Genomic DNA, 16,491 nt, shown 5'->3' with positions numbered 1-16,491 from the left:
TACTCTTCTTGAGAAGACCAACGATCGTTGACGGATTCCACCTCTGCGCCAGCTCATTGTGAACAACCTAAAGCGGAATGAAAGCCAGTGGCGAAGGATCATCCCTGGGAAGTTCTGCTTGGAAATACACAGAAAGAGTGGTCGGTGAACAAAAACGGGATGGTACGCATTCGTATGCATTCATCAAGTGGAGGGAGAAGCCCCAGGCCATCGGAAATGTCCAATCGTGAGGTATCGATAGAGCTGCCGTGGAAGGCCTCGTGACAACCATTAGGTCCCGGTCCTTTTTGCGACAACAATGTTCGGTTTCGACCTTGCCGCCGACGGCGGCTTGAGACAAGTCGGAGACCGGTGTACCAGGGCTGAGCTTTCACGAGCAAGCTGGCTCAATCTAGGTAGACCATTGACGAGACGGGGGCTACACGAATCTGCAAGGCCAGGTGTGCCGCTGATGGAAGCACATGCAAGCCGCATTCTTGCCAACCCAATCATTGAATATCATGGCAAATGGCCCGGCGGTTGATAGCATTGGACGGATAATGATCGAGATTCGCGCGTCGCGCGGCGCGAAAGCTGGCGTCACTCATGCATATCATGGATGATGTCGACGTGATGAAGTGCCAAGATGACATGAGTCCCAGGATTCGCTGTCTTGGAGCCGAGCACATCCTCGATCGGGAAAGCGGAGGCCAAGGCGAGGCGGTTGAGCTGGTGTTCATTTCCTTGCGTAGCAGGACAACATCTCGTGGTACTCTTGTCGCCCATCTTCGTGGCATAGTACCTATTGTCTGATTTCAGTTACAGGGTGGAGATCTCACCAAGGATCCTTAATCGGCGTGTTAAGAAAGGCAGACAGAAAACAAAATGGTACACTTGATTGCAGCAATAAAATGATTGCATGCAGCCGTCGGCAACCCCGTAGGCCTCGACAGCCAGGCCTATCAACGAGAGGCAGCTTGAGCAGAATATTGTGTCAAGCGCCGGTACCCTGGTCATCGCGGACCAAAGGAGGACTCCGGAACGCCTGCACCTCATCAGAAAAGAATGTGCTTTCTTACAGACGGTCCCTGGAGCCGGGAAATGCACCTTGCCCGTGAAGAAACCGGATCATGGAGTCTAGTGGGTAGTTGGTTGTCATCAGTCATGGCCGTGAAGCTCAGGGCAAGGTGCCACAGCAGGGATGTCTGCGATTGGAGGAACCGCCGACGCAAAGCCAATCCGCCATCCGATGAAGCAGCCCAATGGCAGGCTAGGTACTGTGAGCACTTCATGGGTGGGTGGAGAGTCATGCTGGCCGACTATCAACAATAAGGTCATGGCATGTTGGCCTTCTGAGAGCCAATGGGGAATCGAGGTTGGGCCAGAGCTGCATTGATGGTGATACCCGTACAGCAAAGCCAAAAGATACCGTAGAGCATTCATGCAAGAACAAGGATAGTACTCTGGAGCGGGGTTAGACGCAGAGCCTCATCATTCGGGCCGCCTCAGCGTTCAGGGAGTTGGGCTCTCCCCAGGATCCTGGTGCTCTGAGGGCGTGGAACGCGGTAGACTCCCCTGCAAGCCTTGTCGGCTTGTAGGCTTGTCACCGCTCCTGTTCGCCCGGTTTGTTAGGCGTCCCAACATTCGACCCTGTTTACTTTCGTCAAACGATCGCGGGCGCAGGAACCATCACGCCGAAGATGCTGCACGATGATGGCGCATAGTAGTTGAAGAGCACGTGGGACCCGAACCGTTCGTTTGGGTCTGGCCTAGCTTCGATTGCAGCGGGGAGCGTGCTGTTTATAACTTGTGACGAGCCCCAGAGCCTTCTTCTGACTTCTCTTCTCTTTCCTCCGCCAAAATCTCCTCCCGGTCCCTGATTTCGACCTTTCGGGGCCCTTCCTTCGAGAATTTCACGAGTACGACCCTCTCCCAGTCGCCGCCTCGACCAGAATCCTTTAGTTCCGGTCCAGGCTTGTCGAGACCGAGCACAATACGTTTATCCGAAGACCGAATCAGCAGATTTTGAGGGCTCATGACCTTCTCAGACCATGGGATTGACGATGTGGGGTGCGCGATCCCTTTTTCCGAACTGGCCGTTGGCGTCTTCCGCAGAAATTGCAGGAGCTTCTGTCGTTGCGATTCAAAAACCGAAAACGATGTCCCCGAACCTTGCTGAGTACAGAACCGAGCCACATGATGAAGAAGATAGTATTGCGGCGGGAACAAGATAATCTCGCCAGCGTCAGACTTGGCCAGCCATGTAGCGGCATCGTCGAACCGGGCTGCTGTGTGCTCGATGCCGCCGTCGGGCGTGGGAACAATAATCTCTTCTTGCTGTGCCGCCTCGACCCGGTCAAATGCAGCCGTGTCGGGGAGAAGATAGAGGTACATCTGGGTCGTAAAGCGCTTGGGAACGTTGGTGGGTGTTACCCATCGCGTGAAGGGAATCAGTCCCTCGACGTCGGGTGTTCCGCCGACACTCTCTGCCCAATCGCTGAATCGGACATGGTTCCCGTGGATCTGCTTCCGCGCGGCCTCCCTATCGCCATTAGGTAGGCTCACGAGTGCAGCGTCACTTTTTGCCCCTTTGCGTCGTGCGAGCAAGATGCCTGTCTCCTCGAAACACTCGCGAATAGCACCAATGCGGTACGCTGGTCCGTCCACATGTCTCTCCTTCGCATGTTCGGCAGGGATGTCGCCGTCATGAAAGGCGTCTAGGTTGCCGCCAGGGAAGACATGTGCGGACGCGAAGGAGCTTGACGTCTTGACGCGATGCAAGAGAAGGACTCGGTTGGTCGGCGACAAGAGCAGAATGCTGTGAATGTCTCAGCCTTGAAGAAGAGAGAAAGGCCCTCTCGACTGGACAGCCACCTGGCCCTACCTACCTAGAACTGGGACGAGGAGCGACGGCTGGTTTCTTCTCCTTCGAGCTCGACGACGCTGCACGGGTTTGTGACATGGTATTGGAAATTGGTATAGTCTGCGATATCAAGTAGCGTCGCTGAAATGTACAAAATGAGTGGTGTGCTGTCGTCTGGTAGCTTATGGCAGGCTGATGGAGGGAATCCGTGATTCGAGATGCCGCAAGGCCTAGCACGCGTGAACAGGGAGACGATGGAGACATCAAGTGCGCCTTGGTGGAGGGGACCTGTCGTTCGGCGTTGGGGATTGATGTCTGTGACAGGACCGATTGAACGGGGATCATGGCGGGGGAAGCTCCAGGTGGCGCCGTGCCGAGGTCCACGCCCACCCAAGCGCGCGCCCTTTACAACATTGCAAGCCTTGATTGCCATGAGGAATGACCTTCCCCATTCATTCTCTGTAGACCACTAGCCCCAAACGTCACTGATTGCCAAGCAGTACATCCTAAGACTGAGGCCTGTAGTAAGCCATGGAATCGTCAATTGTAAGCTCATCGCCGCGCGTAGCCATATTCATTCGCTCGCTCTTGTGCACCAATATTTAAGCCAAGAATGACCATGGGTATCTGTATCCTGATGCCGCCTTCATCAATACCGCTTCCTCTCCTTGCCTGAGAGGTTCACCCGCCAGAGGCAACAAATACTCTTTGACTCGCACCATTGTTTGACTTCAAACGCCGACACCTCCCCGTCATGCCCCGCTTCCGACAATTGTCCCGAGTTCAACCATGCAGCAAGGTCTTCGAGTATGACTGGGTCGTACATCAACATCTTTTCATGCCACGATGGCTCGTTGGGATCTTGCGTTGGCGGTGCCGCCTTCACTGCCTTGGTGATGTGGTCCATGAGGTTTGACTGTGTACTCGTGACAGACGGTGCAAGCGACATCTCGGCATCTTCGTCCAACGACAAACAGACGTCCACAGCTGGTGGCGACGAGGATCGCATCTCGGGCGAGGAAGTAAGCAGCGACCCGTCCGAGGCGGAATCGGGTATCTCGATAACCTCTGCTGCCACAGCTCGTGGTTGTGACACCTTCAGTTGGCTTGTCGATGTCGCTGCCGCCGCCACTGCATCCTCTGCCTTTGCGGCCTTCTTGGTTCCTTGAAGGCTGGCCTTGGGCTTGGACTTGGTTGTGGAAGCAGCAGCTGGACTACCGGCATCTTTGCGGGGTCGACCACGGGGCCGTTTTGGTGACGGGACTGGAGGCTGAGCAGACGGCGGTGGTTCATCTGGTATGATCTCGGTGGTACTATCCTTCCTTGGTCGTCCACGTGGTCTCTTCGATGTTTCGGGGGCTGTTGCCCTCGGTGCCACGGCGCTAGATGTCAGTCCGGACGCTGTAGATAATGGCTGGTTGGAGGGTAGCGGGCTCAAAGCCACTCTGGGCCGGTTTTGGCTTTCCCAGCATTGGCCGAGCAAAGCAATCATGGCCGTGCGCCGTTTGATCGGCTTGAACCCAAACTTCCTGACTTCCTTGGTAAGCTGTATATCAGTGTAGAGTTCATATCTGGGTCTCTTCGGGCCAGCGGGAGCAGGTTCGACGACCAAAGCAATTGGTGTACCAACTGGCTCGGGCGCGGGGATATCAAGCACCTCTGGGGTTTTGCTTGGATGCATAGAATTAGGCGGCGTGCAGGTTTGTTGCTGAACATTGGAGATCTTCGCCATGCCCAAATTGCCAATATCGCTCGAGATGAGGCAGGGTATAATTTCTCTCGAGGCGTCTGCCGAGACAGCAGAAGCCGGGCTCAGCTTGGGAAGCACAACTTCTTCATCGACTTCGGCGAGATCCTGAATTTTAGTCTGGATTGCATTTTCGACGTGCAAATATCCAAAAGAATCCCCGTTTTCGGGAACACTGACCGCTGGGGTGCCTACTAAATCAATGATTTCGAGATCAACAAGCCTGCCGTCATCGTCGCGGGCGCCAACTTCCCACAGCTTCTTGCGAGGTGGTGGCTCGATAGAATCGCTGTTCAAAGGGGTGGTGAAGGGATCCGGCTCATCTAAGGTCGAATTGGAAGCACGCACAGCAGTCTGGATATCTCGAAGGAAGTTCGGCGAGTGCTCTCTGGCAAGTTGGCTGGACGTTCCAAATACAAAGTCTTGGTTGGCGACCTGCTTGATGGCTGTCCCTGGAGATAAAAGAATCGAAGCTGGCTCTGGTACCTTTTGAAGCCGCTTGCTTTTGGCAGTCTTCTTTTTGGGCTTGCCCTTTGCGGCAACAGTGGCTCCGCTAGTTTGTTGTTCTAAGTAAGCGAGAAGCGATGCTGCCGGCGCAGCTTCTGGTTCTTCCGGTGCAGCATATGCCGCCGTAGCAAGCTCGGTGATGGTCCGTGGCTTCTTTCGTTTGGACACCTTTTTAACGGGTGAAGTGTCTCGAGAGACTGTCGCAGAATCACTGGTCGGTATGGATTGTGCGAGTTTTCGTTTCTTCAGAGCATCGGGTATTCCCTCTGGCGTTTCAGAGCGCTTGCCATCGCTCGCGTCTTCCTTGCAGACGTAGTTTTCTAGAAGACTCTCAAACGAGACTCGTGCAGGGGCGGCATTGCAGTTCTTAAGAGCGGAGGACAAAAGCTCTTCAACATCAGAAGACCGCGAACCTTCTGGGCCGAGTTGTTGCGGCGGCGGCGGCGTCCAATTGGCTCTCCTTCTTGACGCAGGTGCCAGATCCAAGGGCTCGTCCCGTAGAGGTTCTTTCTGGGAAAGGAGGCGGGGTTCGGCGTCATCGTCAGTCTGCTTCGATTGGACTGGCGTCGGGAAGTGGTGACTTCGAACTTTCTCGGTACTCTTGCCAGACTCTTGGGTGACATGACTCTTTGATTTGCCATTTGGTGATTCACTGGCCCTATACTTCATCCACGGCTTTTTCTCCTTTGACCTCTCCTCTGTCGTCGGCTTCTTCGATTTCGGCTTCAATTCGCGAAGTTTGCCTGAGCCCTTCTTGCGTCTAGCTTTCCTTGTGCCTGGAACAGGAATCTTGATTACGCAGACCGAGTCGTCCGAGTCGGGTTCAATGGCCTCTGGATTCGGCTTGTTGGGAGTCAACAAATCAACTGAAACGCGTTCGGGTCGGATGAAGCTCGTGGCCCCAACGGAGTGGCGTTCAGGAAATTCGGTTGCTGACTTCAAGACGTAATCATTCTGCATTGGCGGCTTGGTGATCCTGGAAAATATTTCATCGACAGAGGGCAGAGGAGACGACGAAGCGACGTGGCCCCGCGACCTAGTCGAGCTGGCCATGGGAACGACAGAACTGAAGAGCCGTCGTCGAGTACACGGAGGGCATCTTCCCGATGCAAGACGAAGCAGGGTGAGCAAGATGTGGGACCTAGCCCTGGCTAAGAAATGTACGGCAAATCGAAGCCGCTTGCTCGTTCGGAGAACGAGCTGGCGTCGAGGTTCTGAATGGCGACGCGGTGTACCTTGTCTTAAGATAGCGATGGGTCATGATGTAACGGGTGTCCACAATGCAATACATCGAGGCGCTGAGGGGCGAAGGGCGCCAGCATCCGCGAGACCACCGCGAAGTCACATGCTGATTAGATAAGATGCTTGGACCATCTGGTGGACCCGCGTAGGTCACCTGACATTGCCCGCCCTGGCACTCGGCAGCAGTACGTACCCCACACTGACGCTCGAAATTCGGGCCTACCACCAAAATTGAGAAGAAATTCCAACCCCCCCTCCCGAACAGCCTCTTGCGACCGAACATCTGCGAAGACAAACCACCCAACACTTCCGTCAACCCCCTCAATCCATCCAAATCGCAGCCATGGAGAACGACCGCGGAGAAATTGTCGACCTGTATGCAATATTCCCTCTCGAACTTGCGACGACAGCCATCTCGCGCGGCGCGAGTTCATAAATGTACACAACAAAAAGTTTGGTATGCTAACATGTGTCGAAATATAGCTACGTCCCGAGGAAGTGCTCGGCGACCAACCGCATCATCAAGGCCAAGGACCACGCCTCTGTTCAGATCTCCATCGCCAAGGTTGACGAGAACGGCCGTGCCGTCCAGGGCGAGAACCAGGTCTACGCCCTCTCCGGCTTCGTCCGCGCCATGGGCGAGAGCGACGACGCTATGAACCGCCTTGCTCAGCGTGACGGTCTTCTCAAGAGCGTCTGGAGCGGCCAGCGATAAACGTTGACCGAGGAAGGAACGATGATGGTACGACCACGGCATTTTCTTGGGAAACAAAAGGAAGAGACATGGCCATGCTGACACTCAAGGCAGAGGCAGGGGCAGCGGTGGTTACGTTCGGTTTTGGGTCGATCGGTCGATCGGTCAACATGATGGATTTAGGAACGGTGGCATTGCGCACCGCCACTTCCAGGCGTCCGGCTCTCGTTTGAGAGAAAGGCATCACGCATGATTCCACGAATACACATTGTCCCTAAAATGATTCGCCAACGTCGCCAATGCTCGCCCACTGTGACGCTTCTCGTTTTGCTCGAACCTCCCACCCGGCTAGCAAAAGCTTCTCGTACCATCCCGTGGTTGAGAAGTCTGGGGCTACCCCGATAGCCTCCATGCCGCAGATGAATCCGAGACCTAGAAAAAGCCGTTACGCTTCAGGTATGCGTTATGGTACAGATACGGGTCTCACATTTCTTAAGGAAATATAATTCTTGTCGATCTATTGCCGCTCCGGCCACTATCGACAAGTAGTAAAATGCCCAGCATCAGTCGTTGTGACCTCAACCAACCACGCCCAGCTAACCAATTACATGATCTAACCCTGACCAGGCAGCAGATTAGGCACGAAAGCGGGAAAAAGACGCAAAAGCTTTCGCCCCATGTTTACAGAACTGAATCGCCTTCCTAACCGTACGACCTCAATCAAATTATGGCCCCGCGACCTTACTTTGTTGGCCCCGCGCCCCATCATCAGCACACGCATACGATCATTCTTCTCCATGGTCGAGACAGTGTCGCGGATGAGTTTGCCGCAGAGCTCTTCGAAAGTGAAGCCTCGGTTCCGGCCGACCGCCCTCGCACGCTCATCGATCTCCTTCCCACTGTCCGCTGGGTGTTTCCCTTTGCGCCCATGCTTCCCTCAGCACGTTTCGGCGTCCCGATCTCGCAGTGGTTCGATATCTGGTCTGTTCAGGAGCTCGATGACCAGCACGAACTCCAGCAGCCCGGGCTTCGGCTGAGCACCGAGACCATCATGCACGTTATCACCGAAGAGGAGGACATTGTGGGACGTGAAAATGTGTTTCTTGGTGGCATCAGTCAGGGCTTCGCGACAGCTGTAGCTGCATTCTTCATTGGCGGTGAAGGGTTGGCCGGTCTGATTGGGGTGAGCAGCTGGATGCCGAAACTCCAACCTGCCGCCATCACTCTCGCTCCCGAGCGGACACCGGTACTGTTTCCTTCCGCAGCCGAGGTAGAAGGCCCCGAAGTCGAGACTGGTATACGGAGCACACGGAAAACGCCCGTGTTCTTGGCCCACAACGCTGATGACGATGTCGTTCCGTTGCGCAATGGCGTTATGCTTCGTGATGCACTTCGAGCCCGAGGTGATCTAGATGTAGAGTGGCATGAATATGGTGATGGCGGCCATTGGTTCAATGAGCCACAAGGTATGGACGACATGGTTGGCTTCCTGAAGATGGCCGGGGTACCAGGCCAGCCACAGTCCTCGTGAATCGGCAGGCGTGCCGACGATAAACGGCACAGATGAGTCATTTTTCTTTCAAGCATACATATCTTTCTACAACCTCTGCTTTCTACAGATAATCAGGTACATCGTAACACCTGCGCAAGGGCCTTACTGCCGTGTCACATCAAGATCCTCCGCCACATCCTCCACCGCCACCACATCCTCCTCCTCCACCAGCCAAGACATGGCCGCCCAACCACTTGTCGTTGCCGGCTTTAGCAGCTGCATTAACATGTTAGTTGATTGGCACCAAACTGCTGAACAAGATTGCTGCGTTTGCTTACCTAGGTTACCATCCACGTATCCCTACACGAAGCCCTCTTGTTAGTCATTTGCCACCATCGGTGTCACATGAGAATGCGCAACATACCGGCGCCTGTGTGCAGCCTCCAGGTCCACCGCAGCCTCCAGCCGCTATGTCATTGTTTCCGCACGTCCCCTGCGCACACTGTGCCCACGCTTCCTTGCCCATGGGCATCCTCCCTGGGTCATCAGCGTAGTAAATTCCTGGCTTGAGGTATGTGGGAGCCACGTGAGGGCCGAGCATGTAGTAGTCCTTGCCCCAGTGGTTGTAATAGACCTCCTTGGGCGGCAGCGTGATGCCTCGGCGCTTCGCACGCGCAGCAGCCCTGGTGTAGGCTTCATTGAGGCGGAAGTTCCATACGTGCCGAGAATGTTGCCTGACAGACCTGTTGCGCCAGTGAATTGCTTCCTGTTCAACTGCCGAGACCGCGTTGTGGGTGGACATGTGCGGCATGGCAGATTTATCCGTCAGAGGAGGCGTGACTCTGTGCAGCTCATCGATGGCTGAAGGTTCTGTCAGGGCGAGAACACAGCGAAGGGCCTCGATTAGCGGGGGACTCACCTTTCTGGGCCTTGGACCTCTTCGCGAAACCAGCAGACGAATGCAAATCGCGAACCGCTAGCTCATCGTCAGACAGGTCAAGCATAGGTGCATGGCTTGGCAGACGTCACATACCTTCACAGAACCAACAGGTACATTCCGAGTAAACCTCATTGAACAGGTTCATATACTTCCTGCATGTAAACACAAACGCATCGCCGAGCGCGCCCTCTTCCACCTTGTCATTATGGTCGATGAACTTCGCGTGCTGCGTTTGCGATGCCGCTGTACGTGACGTCGAGTACTTGTAGTAAGCCCGTGGGGCCAGCTGATGCGTGTGCCACGCAAGGTCGACATCGAGAGTCGGCACTATCATGTGGCCAGGCATGGTGAGCATGATCATGAAAAAGCGGTCGTACTTTTGAAGGAGTCGCGTCATTGTCGATCGTGCTGAGGGGCTATGGAGCCAATCAATCTGGTCACTGTCAGCTCACGCCGAGCGGAAGCAGTACGGGAATTTACTGCGGACCTTGTACATCTTGTCAATGAACACCCCCTGACGAATAGCGCCAGCAGCAAGGTCGAGACCAAACATGGAAGGGTTCTGCCAGTACTGGCCCATCATCTTGCGGCACTGGTACCGCTCCGTATCCTGTATACTTTCGCGTGGGATCAGCTTGCCTGGCCTGGCCTCGATCTTGACGTTGTTTGGGTTTTGAAAACTCCTCAGCTTCTCTTCATCCTTGATGGTGCTTCCCACAATGTTTGCCACGTCTTTCATGGTTGGCAGTTGTGACTTGGTCATCCCTGGCTTGATCAATTCTCGGAGTTGAGGATAAATAGCCTTGGCAAGACGATCGGGGAAGCTCAGCTCCGCCAACGGGTAGCCCCCTTCGGGAGCCTGGGTGCAATTGGGCGTTCCGTACTTCGGGTCTAGAACAGATCCAGGCATGGGTATCGAGTTTTCAACGCTGAGTTTGGCGTCGCGAATGAACCTGGCCACCGGCAAAATATGTTTGTCAATGGGCACACCACATTCCTCCGTGCAAAATTGCGAGAACTCGCCGTCTCCAAAACCGTTGCCGTGGAGGCCAGGTCGTCTACATCGAACGTTAGTTCATGATGACCTCATGTGAATCACGGCGCTCTCTTGACTCACGCCACTCCCTTGTACAGCTCTGGGAGGCCGCATGTCGTCCACGGCAGCTCAATTATGCTGTGGCAAGCCGGACACTCCAGGGACTTGAATTTGGGGTCGTCTTGGTTCAGCCATGCCCTCCCCGTTGTACGCTCCCACTTGGCCTTGCATTCATCCGTGACAGTGTAGTTGAAACTGTTGTCAATGGCGATGTTGACCTGGGCCCATGGCATGCCTGTTGTCCAGAATGCCTTGAGTCCACGTCTCATGGCATCCTCAAGGAAGACTCTTGGATTGAGCATGTGGGTGTGCCAGATCATGAGAACGTCTGCGAAATGTCAATGGATACCCGGTCAAAAGACGGAAGCTGGATGGTACATACCAATCGGGGGAAGATTGTCTTGCGTCCACGGAAAGTCAACTGACCCCTCTGGGAACCTCTCATATTTGAGGCTGCCCTTGGTCTCCATATCCTTTTCGGTCAGGGAATCGTTTGGAAGCGAGGTCCACCAAGCCTCGTAACGGTCCACAGCCCGCGCAAGGTACAACGCCCATCGCTTCTCGCGGATGATGGACAGAATGTGTAGCTGATCTGACACGGCACTCGACCCAGCAGCGTCGTCCAGTTTGGGTCCCGCACGGTGGTCCCAAATGTCCCACAGGCCATCTGTGTAGCCAATTTCCTCCTTGAGGGTCTGAATAGCGTGCAGCAGCTTCAGATGGGCCAGGCACGAGTCGACATCAGGGTTGTTCTGGGTCGATAGCTTGAGGGAAGCAAATGCAGCCGTGATATCTCTCGTCCCGCTGACGCTGAACGGCGGCGGTGCGTCGTCGAGGTCAGGGACCGCAGAAAGATCCTGGCTGGCATCGCCATAGGCTGGTGGTGGCGTCGCAGGTCGTTCGACGGCGGCCTTCTCCGCCTGGGCTTCCTTCTCCTTATCCTTGAAGCGCTTGAAGAAGGATGGCATGATTAATTAGCGTCCAGACGAGATTCTACGTCAAGTCACGATAGAAAGTGACGTTGATGTTGTGGTGAAGGGTATGAGATATGCGTCAGAGAGGTTAATGGGTATTGCGGCGAATGCGAGCAGTAGCACCGAGGGGTTCGCCTGGGGTATTTGGCAACGATCTGGGGACCGCTAACAAGGATCAGGTGCCAAACGATCGCGATAGAATAAGCCTTCCAAGGCTGAACGGGGTGGCTGACGGCTGTGTTGATAATGAGGCCCTGTGCTGCCAAGAACGCGTAGTCAGGACACGTACTCGGCCCTGTAGATGGTGTCGAGGCCGCGTGGCAAACACCTCCGAGGACAAACAATGTGATTTGTTCTGGTGAAGAAGCCAAGGGCTTGTCCCGTACGGCCCCTTCTCCGGGATCTAGGGTCTCCATGCAGACAGAGGCGGGGGGGAGAAGGTCATTCGAGAAGGTCTTGAGGCCGAAGACCATGGTGTGGCATGTCACCGAGTCAAGCCTTTCCTTATCAGGCCTTGTCTTTGGAGGCACGTTCTCGACAGCGAATGGGATCCCAACGAAAGGGGCAGTGCCTGCAACCGCGGTTAATGGCTCGCCAGGTACTGATGGCGGAGCGGCGTGCAGCCCAGCAGCTGCGCCGTTGCAGTGCAGCGCAACTGTCCTACTTGTTGGTTGAGCTGAAGCTGGCGACACCATGTGATGTCCAGATTGCCCTAAACCGGCTAAGGTAGCGTGGAGTCATGGAGTCATGCTAGCGAATCTGGCCAGCCTCCTTTCGCTTGTTAGTTGGGTGGGCACTTTTGGCTGCGCTACTACCCCTAAGCTCAGGCAAGGTGCCCACCACATCCTTGCTCACCTGCGGGCGACAACCGTTTCCATCGGACTGGACTTCATTATTTGTCTGAACGACCTAGGTGGCCAAGTACCGCCTACAGCTGTGCCTCAGCGGCGTTGGCGTCGTTCTCTCACTTCCACAGCCATCCCTTGCCATTCGGCACATACGCACGAGATGTCATGTCGGCTACGTTTCCTTTGACCACCCTCCAGAACTCTTGAACGATGTCGCTTCTCTGCCACGCCTCCATGGCCGATCGGTCTTTGTAGCGTGCGTAGATGCGGGCGCCGACATCATTGTCTAGGCTCTTGAGGCCCAGGAAGGTCAGGATTTCGCCCATCCCGTCCTGCCGTTGCGCCACCTCAACGCTTCGGCAGACCATGTTCAACACATCCAGTAGCCTCTGCCGCGCGGCCTCGTCTATGCATCGAATCTGAATGTCCCGCATGATGCCGCATTCTGCCTTGTCACCGAAAATGTCCAGGAACCCACCCACGACGCCGTAATGGACGAGGTCCAGTCCGGTCGTCATGAGCGGAAGGGCTGATGGTAGGAAGGCTTGCGTCATGGGTTCTGACTTCAGATGCGTCTCGTAGAGATCGTCGCGCGTGCCGTACATCTCGAAGGCGAACATGTGGTCCGTACGAGAGGGCTCGGCAGCGTACTCGAGTGGAATGCCGAAGTAGTACGAGTAGGTGTCGGGCTCATTTTGGGAAACGTGAGCCGCCAGCTTGTCATACGCTGTTTGCCACTGGGAAATGTTAGAAAAAGATGGGCTGTTCATGCCAGGACGGCCATTACATCATTGTAGTGATCGGGGATGATATTGACGTTGCCGAACAGGATCAACTTGTCATGAATCTGTGGCACACTGGGCATGCTGATGGGCTATTTAGAAAAATATACCAGGTTGGCACGAATAATGATGTTGGCGGGGCACCGACACATTGGCGATTCTCGATCATCTCAATAGCAGCATGTCGGCTTATATCATACTCAGAGCGGCACGGCGTGACTGTTCGGTCACCGAGTGGCCCAATGCCAGCGCTAGATACCTCTCACCTCCCATCTCTTAGGCAATTCCTTTCTCGCGGTGTCCAAAGCCAATTCTCAAGCCCTCAATGGCTGTCGTGAGCCGCTTGGCTCTAATGTAGTTCCGCTTGCACATCTTTTTGGCGACAGCAGATTCGATCGAAGCCCCGTTTCTCACGACTGCCAAGAGGATCTAACAAGTCGCTCGGGAGGTGTTACCCGGCACGTTGGGCCAAATATGAACCCTGTCGAATGCCAGATCCGATCGGGTCTGGGAGATGTTACGTGGCGAGCCGGCTGGGTACATGCTGTGAAGGATATCAAGACACTGCAGATCTCGCCTTTTGCGGTCTTTTGAAAAGTACTGTTCTCGCATGGTACAAGGTCGGAAAACGTCCTCCCAAGTTTTGTCTCCAACTAAACCACACTACCAAGTAAGGGACATCGTAAGTTTGGAGCTGAGGAAGCCATGTAACATTCCATAGTGTTTCTTTCTCGCTGTATTCGAGGTTTGACCTCGGCCTCTAAGTGTCCGCCAGGACACCCAGCACACTGCCTGGCTTGATGTAGAGATGCTGCTCGATCCGAATGAGGGCCCCCAGCTTTTCTTCTGCTTGAGGAGTGTAATATATAGCATTTACTTGGCAAACAATACACAAGAGTTAATTGGAAATCGTAATTAAGTTATAGAAGCAACCATGATACGCGCTAGAACCATCGTCGAGTCTCTCTCACAAGATATTCTAGGCCATCGCAGGACAACGCACAAACGCCGTCCGATCAATAGTATTTAAAACTGTAAACCGGCGAAGAATACCCAGACACAACTAGTGATACTTATTTTTGTCGGCATTTTCGTCATTCTCGAGGAAAATCTCGATCTTATCGTTCATCCTTGGGCCGATGTCCTGGCAGCAGAGACAAGCTACGCCCTAGTATCAGCATACCGCCTCTCGCGATCAGAAAACAAGACTGAACTCACCGATGATTCCGATAACGCCGAAAGAAAGAGAAGATAAAGCTGTCGTCCGCAGACCAACAACGTAGCTTTGCTGAAACGCCGCGCCTGCCGCTACCATGATATCAGGCGAGATCCCTGGCACCTGTGCCAGAGCTGCAGACCCGAGCGGCAAAGCCGCCATGAGAGCAGCGACTGACGACTCTGGCAGGCCCGCCGCTGTAGCAGCTGCAGGCACAATGCGCGCGGCCTCTGTGCTCTGGACGTTGGTCAATATGGTCGTATACACCGAGATAGCAACAGAGCCGCCCGCGAAACGGGCCACGCCGGCGAGGCCACCTGATATACCGAGCTCTACTTGGTCTGTGCCGAACTGAATGAAGGCAATGCTTAGATACTGAGCCCAGCCAAAGCCGACCTCGGAGAGGAAGATCATGGCGATCATGAGGCCTTTGCGGTCCGGAGTGCCGAGAGCGAGAAGGGCGCCGAAGACGACCATGACAGTCACGCTGCCAGTCAATGTCCAGCGCCATTGGCCTATCTTAGAACCAAGGAGGGTTAGAAGTACGGCGCCAAAAGTGAGACCGAGATTCTGGGGCAGGGTGAGAACGATGGCGTAGCGGAAATCGGTCGTCTCGTTTGTGAAGAATACGGCGATCATGGTCGGCCAGATGACGTTGAGGGCGTAGTAGAACATTGTGACGACAAAGCCAGCGACGAAAGGGGCAGTTAGTCGGCGGCCCTTGTCACGGGTAAAGATGCGGGTTGGTGTCAGGGGCTGCTTTAGGGGGGCAAAGGTTTCCCAAAGCCCGAACAGTGTCATCAGAACAAATCCAGAGACAAGCGTACCAATGACACGGGGATTGTTTGAGGGCAGCGTTGTTGTGTAAACAATTCCCGTCAAGATGAGCGTGGTTGCAACGATGAAGAGGAAAGCACCGACGTAGTCAAGCTCGCGAAGAGCCTGAGAGAAGGGCAAGCCGCGTGGATGTCGTGGCGGGAAGTAGTAGAAGTAGAGTCCAGCGAAGGAGAAGACGACCGCAATGGCGGGTGCATAAAATAGCCATCTCCAAGCCTCGCCTTCCTCGATGGCGAAGCGTCCAGCGACGGGACCAACAACAACTGCGAAGTAGACTCCAATATCGGCCAAAACAATGGCGGAGTGACGCCATTTGTTCGGTAACAACTCTGGCAGCGCAAAAGCGGCAAGCTGGGCATTGCCTGCACCAAACCCTATCAGAGCACATGATACGATGAGAGACGTCGTGTTCTTTGCGGTACCTCCAACAATAAAACCTATGAAGAGCAGTACGTTGCCGCCCACGATGAACCAACGACGGCCGAAGAGGTCTGAGTTGGCACCACAAATCATAAAGGCAATCGTCACTGTCATGGTGTAGATTGGGATATACCATGCGGATGCAGTGGGATCGCCAAGCTGAGCCGATACAACTGATTGAGCAGCACTAAGAGCGGGAACAATCCAGAATGATATGCCATAGGAGAGCGCGAGGATCTGTCCAGAATTGTCAGCAATCGGGTTCGAAACGTGCATTTGAGGTTGAGAGACGCGCCCAAACAACTATCCAAGTCTTGAAGGTGACATTGTATTCTGTATCATCATTCGGAACAAATGCCATGTCCTGGTTCTCTGTGTGCACAGCATCTCTCGTCTTCTCCACATCAACCTCTGAATGTTGTCGCATGGATGAGCCGTCCCTAGTCGCAGCTGTTGCATGCGCGGTCTCGGAGGTGGACATGACGGAGCGAGGCTTCGTGTTGCAGTATTTCGTTTAGATTGAAAGGCAAGATGCTCGCAGGTCTTGGAAATACATCGTCGCTTCAGGGAAGGGAAGTGGAATCGGGCGCGACAGACTATATGCCTGGCCCTCACCGGCGTGACAACTTCCCCTCCGACAGTCTCGACTACTCAGTAGCTTGTCCTGTCCGCAGCTTCTGCGCCACCTAACACGTCAACATCTCTTGAAGCAGTGACTCGACTCGCGCACGATCAATCTAGGAGTCTGTTCAGCAGTGTCAGAGTGCTCTAGTCGGTTCTTGTTGTGTTAGCGCCGGGAGTTGGTCCGATCACTTGAACATGCCTTCTCCCCCGCAGCCCGCATTGCGGAAAAC

General features: G+C 54.6%; 6 protein-coding genes across 6 annotated transcripts; 2 read left to right on the top strand and 4 right to left on the bottom strand.

The window, feature by feature from the left end:
* Window positions 1-1,779: 1,779 nt before the first annotated feature.
* SLX4 (5'-flap endonuclease) lies at window positions 1,780-6,149 on the bottom strand (the record flags this gene model as incomplete). Its single annotated transcript, XM_028634478.1, has 3 exons — window positions 1,780-2,797; window positions 2,868-2,922; window positions 3,548-6,149. 3 exons carry the CDS (start codon window positions 6,147-6,149, stop codon window positions 1,780-1,782), a joined length of 3,675 nt encoding a protein of 1,224 aa, XP_028498180.1.
* Window positions 6,150-6,681: 532 nt separating this feature from the next.
* On the top strand, window positions 6,682-7,053 carry RPS21 (40S ribosomal protein S21; the record flags this gene model as incomplete). The annotated part of the gene is made up of 2 exons (XM_028634477.1): window positions 6,682-6,713; window positions 6,822-7,053. The coding sequence occupies 2 exons, from the start codon at window positions 6,682-6,684 to the stop codon at window positions 7,051-7,053; spliced, it is 264 nt and encodes an 87-aa protein (XP_028498179.1).
* A 706-nt stretch (window positions 7,054-7,759) lies between these two features.
* On the top strand, window positions 7,760-8,563 carry D7B24_000215 (uncharacterized protein; the record flags this gene model as incomplete). The annotated part of the gene is made up of 1 exon (XM_028634476.1): window positions 7,760-8,563. One exon carries the CDS (start codon window positions 7,760-7,762, stop codon window positions 8,561-8,563), a length of 804 nt encoding a protein of 267 aa, XP_028498178.1.
* A 139-nt stretch (window positions 8,564-8,702) lies between these two features.
* On the bottom strand, window positions 8,703-11,528 carry D7B24_000214 (uncharacterized protein; the record flags this gene model as incomplete). The annotated part of the gene is made up of 8 exons (XM_028634475.1): window positions 8,703-8,800; window positions 8,863-8,884; window positions 8,949-9,385; window positions 9,444-9,500; window positions 9,558-9,897; window positions 9,952-10,522; window positions 10,582-10,888; window positions 10,943-11,528. The coding sequence occupies 8 exons, from the start codon at window positions 11,526-11,528 to the stop codon at window positions 8,703-8,705; spliced, it is 2,418 nt and encodes an 805-aa protein (XP_028498177.1).
* A 970-nt stretch (window positions 11,529-12,498) lies between these two features.
* D7B24_000213 (uncharacterized protein) lies at window positions 12,499-13,247 on the bottom strand (the record flags this gene model as incomplete). Its single annotated transcript, XM_028634474.1, has 2 exons — window positions 12,499-13,119; window positions 13,170-13,247. The coding sequence occupies 2 exons, from the start codon at window positions 13,245-13,247 to the stop codon at window positions 12,499-12,501; spliced, it is 699 nt and encodes a 232-aa protein (XP_028498176.1).
* A 980-nt stretch (window positions 13,248-14,227) lies between these two features.
* On the bottom strand, window positions 14,228-16,118 carry D7B24_000212 (uncharacterized protein; the record flags this gene model as incomplete). The annotated part of the gene is made up of 4 exons (XM_028634473.1): window positions 14,228-14,325; window positions 14,383-15,639; window positions 15,676-15,874; window positions 15,939-16,118. The coding sequence occupies 4 exons, from the start codon at window positions 16,116-16,118 to the stop codon at window positions 14,228-14,230; spliced, it is 1,734 nt and encodes a 577-aa protein (XP_028498175.1).
* Between the last annotated feature and the right edge of the window lie 373 nt (window positions 16,119-16,491).

Source organism: Verticillium nonalfalfae (assembly GCF_003724135.2).
Source record: "Verticillium nonalfalfae strain VnAa140/NRRL 66861 chromosome Unknown scaffold_10, whole genome shotgun sequence".
Classification (NCBI taxonomy): domain Eukaryota; kingdom Fungi; phylum Ascomycota; class Sordariomycetes; order Glomerellales; family Plectosphaerellaceae; genus Verticillium; species Verticillium nonalfalfae.
The sequence above is the reverse complement of the archived record's forward strand: the minus strand, read 5'-3'. Positions and strand labels throughout refer to the sequence as shown.